Genomic DNA, 10,000 nt, shown 5'->3' with positions numbered 1-10,000 from the left:
AGTTACGATACATACACATACACACTTCTCTCTTACGTTTATCTAGAGCTAAACCAGTTAAGAGGAAGTTCTAAACAGGAAACTCTTGAAAGTCCTTTTACCCCCCTCTAGGTTCCACTTAATAACTATATAAAAAAAAAAAAAAAAAAAAAAAAAAGTTTTCAGCCTACATAAGCAGTTTTTTTTTAGAATCACTACACACACCAACATCACACCAGTTTAGTGTGCTAGTTTAACACAGCTCAAGCAGTACACATCTCACATGCTCGATTATATTAGGAAAGATGCAGCTGCTAGGCAGGATTCTCATCTGTTCGACTGGAATAAGCATTGGGTGGTGCCCCTCAGAACGGGTGTAACAGTAGCCAGGTGGTACGGTAACTGCCCAGTATGTGAGTTTTAAAGTAAACTGGAACCTTAAGACGTGCTAATAAGAAATGTTAGCACCCATGGGTTTTAGCTCCCTTGTCAATACGCCCGTCTGTCAATCTAAGGTGCTGGAAGTTGCGGCTTTGAGGACAGTCCAACACGACACAGGTTACGTGGGCAGATTCCGATGGCTGGACTGGGGGGTCAAACACAGACAGATACAGGAAGTGTGTGAGGTGTGAGCTGTGAGCTGGTTGCCGTGGCGTCCGTACCTGAGCGCGAGGAGGAGTTTCTGCCCAGGGGAGGCGGCCTCTCACTGGGGGGCGGGGGCAGAGGGCCCGAGCGCAGCGGAGGCGGGGCGGGGGCAGAGTTGAGTGACAGGTTCCTCTGGGGCAGCCGCGGGGTGTCATCAGCAGGCGTGGGGGGCAGTGGGGGGGGGCCTGGACGCCCAGGGGGCAGAGGAGGGGGGGCACCACCCACACCTCCACCTCCAGGGGCACCACCCACACCTCCACCTCCAGGGCCGGGGCGGGAGGAGGATGGAGGAGGGGGGGGCTTGCTGTTAAAGGAGGGCGGAGGAGGAGGCGCACCGTCCCGCGGGAGCGGCAGAGAGGGTCTGTTGCCCAGGGGGGGGCGCTCCTCGGACCCTGGTCTGGGCGCGGGGGGTAAGGGGGGGCGGCTGGAGGGAGGGGGGGCCGGGGTGGAGGGCTGGCGGCCGAACCCGGACGAGGCCGGGACAGGGGGAGGGGGGCCGATGCCATGGCGACCGGGGGGAGGCGTGGGAGCGGAGGAAGTGGGGCGTCCTCCACCGGGCAGAGGAGGTGGGGGTCCCCCGCGGCCATGAAGAGCGCTGCCACCGCCCGGCCGAGGGGTGTTGGGGACGGGGGGGGGGCCCCCCGAAGTGTCGGGGCGAGAGGGGGGGCCGCGTGTGCGAGGGCTGTCCATCACACCGCTCTTGGGCACAGGCAGGCGAGGGGGAGGGCCGGCATCACCTCCACCACCTCCACCTCCTCCAAACGGCCGCGGTCCAGCGGAGCGGCCACCAGGGGGCAGAAGAGGAGGCCGAGCAGATCCAGAGTCTGGGAGAGAGGGAGGGAGAGAGAGAGAGGGAGGGAGAGAGAAAGAGGGAGGGGAGAGGAAAGATAGGGAGAGGGAGAGGGAGGGGAAGAGGAGAGAGGGAGGGAGAGAGAGAGTAAATTCATTTATGTCAGTGATGCTGATCACACTTGCTGCGATATTTCTCACTATATACTATCTACTCCATATACTATCTATTATCTACTCCATACACTATCTATTATCTACTCCATACACTATCTAATATCTATTCCATATACTATCTATTATCTACTCCATATACTATCTATTATCTACTCCATATACTATCTATTAGATGCTGAGGAATGTGAGTGCTGTATGACAGAGAAAATGGTGTTCAATTTATGACTACAATCTTTTCACACTAATAAATATCCTAGATATAAATCATCCAAAATCATCACTGGTGCTTCCTGACACCTCTGAAATGCATCAGGTCAGTCCTTTACAACACGACTGCTCCTACTCAATCCCTTACCAACAGAGTCGCCAATGTGCAATGCCAATGATTTATTATTTGATTATTTGTTTTTTTTTATGTATTTTCTATTTTATTGTTTGTGAAATTGTTTATGTCTTGGTGTCATGGGTACGCTCCGCTCCGTCCAGCTTCTTTTGTCTTGTGTGTGGAGCGCTTTGGGTTGCACTCTGCACATGTGAAATGTGTGTGTGTGTGTGTGTGCGTGCGTGTGTGTGTGTGGAGCGCTTTGGGTTGCACTCTGCACATGTGAAATGTGTGTGTGTGTGTGTGTGCGTGCGTGTGTGTGTGTGGAGCGCTTTGGGTTGCACTCTGCACATGTGAAATGTGTGTGTGTGTGTGTGTGCGTGCGTGTGTGTGTGTGGAGCGCTTTGGGTTGCACTCTGCACATGTGAAATGTGTGTGTGTGTGTGTGTGCGTGCGTGTGTGTGTGTGGAGCGCTTTGGGTTGCACTCTGCACATGTGAAATGTGTGTGTGTGTGTGTGTGCGTGCGTGTGTGTGTGTGGAGCGCTTTGGGTTGCACTCTGCACATGTGAAATGTGTGTGTGTGTGTGTGTGCGTGCGTGTGTGTGTGTGGAGCGCTTTGGGTTGCACTCTGCGCATGTGAAATGTGTGTGTGTGTGTGTGTGCGTGCGTGTGTGTGTGTGGAGCGCTTTGGGTTGCACTCTGCGCATGTGAAATGTGTGTGTGTGTGTGTGTGTGTGTGTGTGTGTGTGTGTGTGCGCGTGCGTGTGTGTGTGTGGAGCGCTTTGGGTTGCACTCTGCACATGTGAAATGTGTGTGTGTGTGAGTGTGTGTGCGTGTGTGTGTGTGGAGCGCTTTGGGTTGCACTCTGCGCATGTGAAATGTGTGTGTGTGTGGGTGTGTGTGTGTGTGTGTGTGTGGAGCGCTTTGGGTTGCACTCTGCACATGTGAAATGTGTGTGTGTGTGTGTGTGCGTGCGTGTGTGTGTGTGGAGCGCTTTGGGTTGCACTCTGCACATGTGAAATGTGTGTGTGTGTGTGCGTGCGTGTGTGTGCGTGCGTGTGTGTGTGTGGAGCGCTTTGGGTTGCACTCTGCACATGTGAAATGTGTGTGTGTGTGAGTGTGTGTGCGTGTGTGTGTGTGGAGCGCTTTGGGTTGCACTCTGCGCATGTGAAATGTGTGTGTGTGTGGGTGTGTGTGTGTGTGTGTGTGTGTGTGGAGCGCTTTGGGTTGCACTCTGCACATGTGAAATGTGTGTGTGTGTGCGTGTGTGTGTGTGTGTGTGTGTGGAGCGCTTTGGGTTGCACTCTGCGCATGTGAAATGTGTGTGTGTGTGTGTGTGTGCGTGCGTGTGTGTGTGTGGAGCGCTTTGGGTTGCCCTCTGCGCATGTGAAATGTATGTGTGTGTGTGTGTGTGTGTGTGTGTGTTTGTGGAGCGCTTTGGGTTGCCCTCTGCGCATGTGAAATGTATGTGTGTGTGTGTGTGTGTGTGTGTGTGTGTTTGTGGAGCGCTTTGGGTTGCCCTCTGCGCATGTGAAATGTATGTGTGTGTGTGTGTGTGTGTGTGTGTGTGTGTGTGTGTTTGTGGAGCGCTTTGGGTTGCACTCTGTGCATGTCAGCAGTATATAAATAAAAGTGACTTGACCTACCACCACCAGAGGTTTCATTCAGTTTTGATTCATAAATGGTAAATGTTAAATAGACTGCATTTATATAACACTTTTCTCCTCCGGGGCACTCAAAGCACTTTAACCTAGACGCATGCTTGCTGGATTTCCGCCTGTGTGCCTACAGAGAAGACTTCCGCATTACAGCACCCCAACCACTGGGGGAAATCCTGTTTACGAGGTGATTTCAGTCACACACCGGACAAGATGATGCAGTGCTTGTGCTGGTGCTTAGAGGCTGGACTCGTACTAGGAGGCCACACCAGGCGCATACCTGAAGTTTTCCGTTGGCGCAGCGGATGCTGCAACAATAAGCTGGAACTAGAATTAGTGGAACTGGCTACACCAGATGTGATGGTGACACGTGTACGTGAAAACAAATAAAATCCTCTTGTAAATCGATATTTAGAAGCCTGGTGTGGCCTGCGTGTTACTCTTGCACTTGTCAAACTTTTTGTCATGTCCCACGAATCTCCTCAACAATCCAATGCCCTCTACACTAATTAGATATCATACTGAACTGTGCTACAGGTTAGCCTGTAGGTTAAAGGGTGTGTGTGTGTGTGTGTGTGTGTGTGTGGAGGGCAAGCCCTCATTAGTAGTGGCTTCATAATAACCACTTATCTATAAAGCCATCCTTACACCAGAAGACTTTGACAAGATTTGGGAAAGATTCTTGAAAGATTGTAGTCTTTTGAGTAAAGCTTAAATGGGGGGCATTAGTTAAAAGACTCCAATCTTGTCAAAGTCTTCTGATGTATCGGGCAGCATAAGGATAACTGGATAGGTGACAACTATGACTTCCTGGGTTTGAAAATGAACGCTGGTGAAAGGGGGGCGTCATAGTCGTCACCTATACAGTTCTCCTTCTAGATCAAAAGCCCACTCCTCTGCTAGCAGCCAGACAAGTTGCTGATCAATCACAGTGTTTGATCAGCACCCTGATTCAAATCAATGACGCTCCAGCATCTAGTAATCAATCACAGTGTTTGATCAGCACCCTGATTCAAATCAATGACGCTCCAGCATCTAGTAATCAATCACAGTGTTTGATCAGCACCTGCATCAGCACCTAGACGCTCCAGCATCTAGTAATCAATCACAGTGTTTGATCAGCACCTAGACGCTCCAGCATCTAGTAATCAATCACAGTGTTTGATCAGCACCTGCATCAGCACCTAGTAATCAATCACAGTGTTTGATCAGCACCTGCATCAGCACCTAGACGCTCCAGCATCTAGTAATCAATCACAGTGTTTGATCAGCACCTAGACGCTCCAGCATCTAAAGTGTAACTGGTCCTACAGTGGTCACAGCAATATAGGGGATAAAAACCAGCTTTATGGATAAAAACCAGCCTATTAGTTGCCAGCTTCGACTTTATCGCTGCAGTTGCAATTTGAAGTGAGCTTTACTGGGACTGGATATTTTCCCATTCTGGTGTACTCCCTTGTGTCTGCATTGGCAATGAGTAGCAGACCGAAGATTATGATTTTAGAGGAGGAAGCTGGAATTAAAGAAAGGTTTGGAATTAAAGAAAGGTTTGGAATTAAAGAAAAGTTTGGAATCGGACACCTCTGCTATCTCATCATGCTCTATGCAGAGCTGTAGCCAAGACCACCTTTGTCGAGTACAAGTCGAGACCGTGTCGAGACCGAGTCAAGAAGTCGGTCAGAAGATTATGATTTTAGAGAAAACGTTAAGTGGAGAAAGGTTTGGAATCTGCCACCACAGCTTGATTACATGGTTTGGTCATCATTATACTCTATGTAATTAACATTCAGCATGTTTCCTCAAATCTGTGGACAAATCAGTCACAGGAAGTGCCCGGGACACATCTTAGATCTCACACACCAAACTTTCCTCAACTTTCCTTTGATCGGGTACGTCGGAACTAGCTTTGGACAAGTGTCTGCGAGGTAACCATAACCATAACTCAGGAGAGCTAGAGTTCTGCACATCAGTGCCACTCTTGCCCGTGTGTGTGTGTGTGTGTGTGTGTGTGTGTGTGTGTGTGTGTGTGTGTGTGTGTGCCGTGCTGGGTGGGTCTCCACTCACCATTGCTCTCTCTGTTTGTGGCCGAGCGTAGTTTTGGCATCCCGCCCTGGAACAGCCCGCCCAGACCACCGGCAGCGCCACCGCCGAAACCTCCTCCTCCTCCTCCTCCTCCTCCTCCTCCTCCACCACCTCCTCCTCCTCCTCCTCCTCCTCCTCCTTTGGGTTCTGAAAAGATAGCAGAGGTTACACATGCAGCTCTCAGCCATGTCCATATATAGTCAAAATCAATCAGCAATGGTATCCAGTTTCCTCATCGCCTCTGAGCTGGATAGCGGCAGACAAACTATTCCTGGACAGAGATGATGGGACGGGCCTGATTTTGCTGGGATACAGCTACAGAGGTGACATATGGGCCTGATTCTGCTGGGATGCAGCTACAGAGATGACATATGGGCCTGATTCTGCTGGGATGCAGCTACAGAGATGACATATGGGCCTGATTCTGCTGGGATGCAGCTACAGAGATGACATATGGGCCTGATTCTGCTGGGACGCAGCTACAGAGATGACATATGGGCCTGATTCTGCTGGGATGCAGCTACAGAGATGATGGGACGGGCCTGATTCTGCTGGGATGCAGCTACAGAGATGACATATGGGCCTGATTCTGCTGGGATGCAGCTAGAGTGATGACATATGGGCCTGATTCTGCTGGGATGCAGCTACAGAGATGACATATGGGCCTGATTCTGCTGGGATGCAGCTACAGAGATGACATATGGGCCTGATTCTGCTGGGCTGCAGCTACAGAGATGATGGGACGGGCCTGATTCTGCTGGGCTGATTCTGCTGGGATGCAGCTACAGAGATGACATATGGGCCTGATTCTGCTGGGATGCAGCTACAGAGATGACATATGGGCCTGATTCTGCTGGGATACAGCTACAGAGATGATGGGACGGGCCTGATTCTGCTGAGATGCAGCTACAGAGATGACATATGGGCCTGATTCTGCTGGGATGCAGCTACAGAGATGCTGGGACGGGCCTGATTCTGCTGGGCTGATTCTGCTGGGATGCAGCTCCAGTCCAGCAACAAGGAGCAGCTCTGCTAATGTAATTGATAAAGGCAAACACACAGCTTTGCTGCAGGGATGGGTATACTGTGTGTGTGTGTGAGCATACATGCACACATACATGTGTGTGTGTGTGTGTGTGTGTGTGTGTGTGTGTGTGTGTGTGTGTGTGTGTGTGTGTGTGGGTGTGGGTGGATGTTCCAGGCCATGCAGAGACCATGAACCAAGAGCGGTCAGGCCTGCCAGGCTTCTGGAGCAAAGCTGCTCTATGGGGCATATAGTGATCCATACAGTGTCTATGGGGCATATAGTGATCCGTACAGTGTCTATGGGGCATATAGTGTCTATTAGGGGTGTAACGGTTCATGTATTCATATTGAACCGAAACGGTACGGGCGTCACGGTTCGGTGCATGAATTTACACGGAGAATACACGGTATAAAAATACATAAAACTCGTGTGCGGATTAATTAATGTCATGCGCAATTACTGTTAAGTAGCGAGAGTTACGGGAGTTCTTTAGCGACACCTAACGCTAATCTGTAGCCTCGCTTTAGCTCTGAAGCTCTGATTGGCGCCTATGTTTTTTTTTGTCAGGTTGTCGGTCGAGTCCGTCAGTCATTAGCAGCACTAAGATTAGACCTACAAGAGTTAGAGGATCCGCTGGTCTCTTTAAGATCGCAAGTTTGAGAACTTCAGTTACAGTAACGTTAGTACAGGCGGAAGAGTGGTGGATAAGATGAAATTGTGTGTCGGCGTTGTTCAGCATTGGGTATGTGAGTGGAAAAAATGCTACACATATTCGAAGCCATCACCCAGATGATGTAGGCTACCAATCACTGAAACGAGGGGAAAGAAACTTCCCGTGCGCTTCAGCAGCCTTTGGATACACATACAAATAGGGCCAAAACCTATGGCTTAAATTAAATGATTTCGTAATGACAGAAAGCTATGTAAATCGCGTGGTAATTACCTTTATGTTGGGGTAACTTGTAACTTCTCACATGAGGTTCTGGTAGTGTTAAGTGCATAGACAGTAAAATAAAGTGACAACGCTAACCAGGCTAATAAACAAACCATGCTACGGTGAGTTAACGTCAAAGGGCAAAGTCACGTGACTTCTAGTTGTAGTCTGTTTATGAAATGAAAGGAGCAATTTCGTTTTTAAAAAAAAGGCAAAATAGTGTGATATTTTCACAGTTAGTAGGCTAGATTATTACTTTACACACAATGAAAAATATTGAGGCAAATTGTAGACCCTTCCATATACAACTAAACACAGATGTTGAAGGTCTTGCTTAAGTGGATTTTTAAAAATCATTTTCTATGTAATTTGCACTTTCAGAAATAAGAGATGCTGTAGGCCTATTTTCAGTTTTATAGCTGATTGTCTTATTTTGTCTACAAGTTACAGATTGAGTCTGGGCACTTATTGTACTGTTTAGCCTACATCTTACACACTTCAGGCTGTTGCAGATAGCTCAGGGAAGAGACTGTATGACACTAGGTGGTACAGCCTGAGACATGTACAAAAAAAAATGCTTTCTGCATTTTTGTTTTGCTTTTCCCTCCATTGTACCGAACTCGTACCGAACCGTGATGTCCGAACCGAGGTATGAACCGAACCGTGACTTCTGTGTACCGTTACACCCCTAGTGTCTATGGGGGATATAGTGATCTGTACAGTGTCTATGGGGCATATAGTGATCCGTAGTGTCTATGGGGCATATAGTGATTTGCACAGTGTCTATGGGGCATATAGTGATCTGCACAGTGTCTATGGGGCATATAGTGATCCATACAGTGTTTATAGGACATATAGTGACCCATACAGTGTCTATGGGGCATATAGTGATCCGTACAGTGTCTATGGGACATATAGTGTCTATGGGGCATATAGTGATCCGTACAGTGTCTATGGGGCATATAGTGATCCGCACAGTGTCTATGGGGCATATAGTGTCTATGGGGCATATAGTGATCCGCACAGTGTCTATGGGGCATATAGTGTCTATGGGGCATATAGTGATCCGTACAGTGTCTATGGGGCATATAGTGATCCATACAGTGTCTATGGGGCATATAGTGTCTATGGGGCATATAGTGATCCGTACAGTGTCTATGGGGCATATAGTGATCCGTACAGTGTCTATGGGGCATATAGTGTCTATGGGGCATATAGTGATCCGTACAGTGTCTATGGGGCATATAGTGATCCGTACAGTGTCTATGGGGCATATAGTGTCTATGGGGCATATAGTGATCTGCACAGTGTCTATGGGGCATATAGTGTCTATGGGGCATATAGTGATCCGTACAGTGTCTATGGGGCATATAGTGATCCGTACAGTGTCTATGGGGCATATAGTGTCTATGGGGCATATAGTGATCTGCACAGTGTCTATGGGGCATATAGTGATCCGTATAGTGTCTATGGGGCATATAGTGATCCGTAGTGTCTATGGGGCATATAGTGATTTGCACAGTGTCTATGGGGCATATAGTGATCTGCACAGTGTTTATGGGGCATATAGTGATCCATACAGTGTCTATGGGGCATATAGTGATCCGCACAGTGTCTATGGGGCATATAGTGATCTGCACAGTGTCTATGGGGCATATAGTGATCTGCACAGTGTCTAAAGTTCTCCCTGCACAAGCCAGAGCCTGTGAGAAGCTGTTTATTTCCAGCTGTGCAGCTGTTTCTGTGTAAACAATGTGAAAATCATGAGAGAGGGAAAGCTTGCTCAGGGCTGGGTTTGTGATGGACAAGTGGGACCATTGAGTTTGTTAGTGGAGTGTTTGTTTGTTTGTTTATGTGTTTGTCTGTTACTTTGTTTGTTTGTTTACTCACTGTCTAGTATAGGTTGGCTCCTGTCATTGGTGACGGCCTTTTTGAGCCGTGCTCCCTTGGAGATGTCTGAGAGGAGAGCATTCCTCCCCTGCTGCTCATTGCGATTTAGAGAGGGTTTTTCTGTGTTCGCCTGCGTTAAATACACACAAGCCCCACACACACACACACACACACACACACACACACAAACACACACAGTGATTAAAACATGGGGAGATCATAGTTATCAAGATCACAGTACACATCAGGAAAGAGGTAGCATGCAAATCATTGTGGTCCGTTGCTTCATAACAATATGATTAATGGTTCATTATTCTTTAAAGCAGTAGTTATTCAACTTTTTGTCTGGTGACCCCCCCAAAAAGCATTGGTCAAGTGTCGCAGCAAAAATGAGTTTCACTTTGGAATATGTTGCGAGACCCACGTCTGTGGCAGGGGCAGGAAATGCCTTCTATCCTGGGCTATGTCAACACCGAAGGCATTTATGTCAATGCCA

The 10,000-nt window shown here is 48.5% G+C and overlaps 1 protein-coding gene across 3 annotated transcripts in view; it reads right to left on the bottom strand.

Annotated features, from left to right (window-relative positions):
• Positions 1-10,000, bottom strand: part of wipf1b (WAS/WASL interacting protein family, member 1b) — a 25,766-nt gene that overhangs the window by 2,255 nt on the left and 13,511 nt on the right. For all 3 annotated transcript variants that reach the window (XM_076302819.1, XM_076302820.1, XM_076302821.1), the window contains exons 3-5: positions 9,505-9,634; positions 5,636-5,800; positions 642-1,448 (exon numbers count right to left, since the gene is read on the bottom strand). In XM_076302819.1, coding sequence (XP_076158934.1) covers positions 642-1,448; positions 5,636-5,800; positions 9,505-9,634 — 1,102 coding nt within the window. The remainder of the gene's footprint in view (positions 1-641; positions 1,449-5,635; positions 5,801-9,504; positions 9,635-10,000) is intronic.

Source organism: Alosa pseudoharengus, unplaced genomic scaffold (genome assembly GCF_046254945.1).
Source record: "Alosa pseudoharengus isolate Yale_2024_CS ecotype anadromous, Long Island Sound unplaced genomic scaffold, YU_APseudo_1.1 YU_APseudo_1.1_scf_24, whole genome shotgun sequence".
Classification (NCBI taxonomy): Eukaryota; Metazoa; Chordata; class Actinopteri; order Clupeiformes; family Clupeidae; genus Alosa; species Alosa pseudoharengus.
The sequence above is the reverse complement of the archived record's forward strand: the minus strand, read 5'-3'. Positions and strand labels throughout refer to the sequence as shown.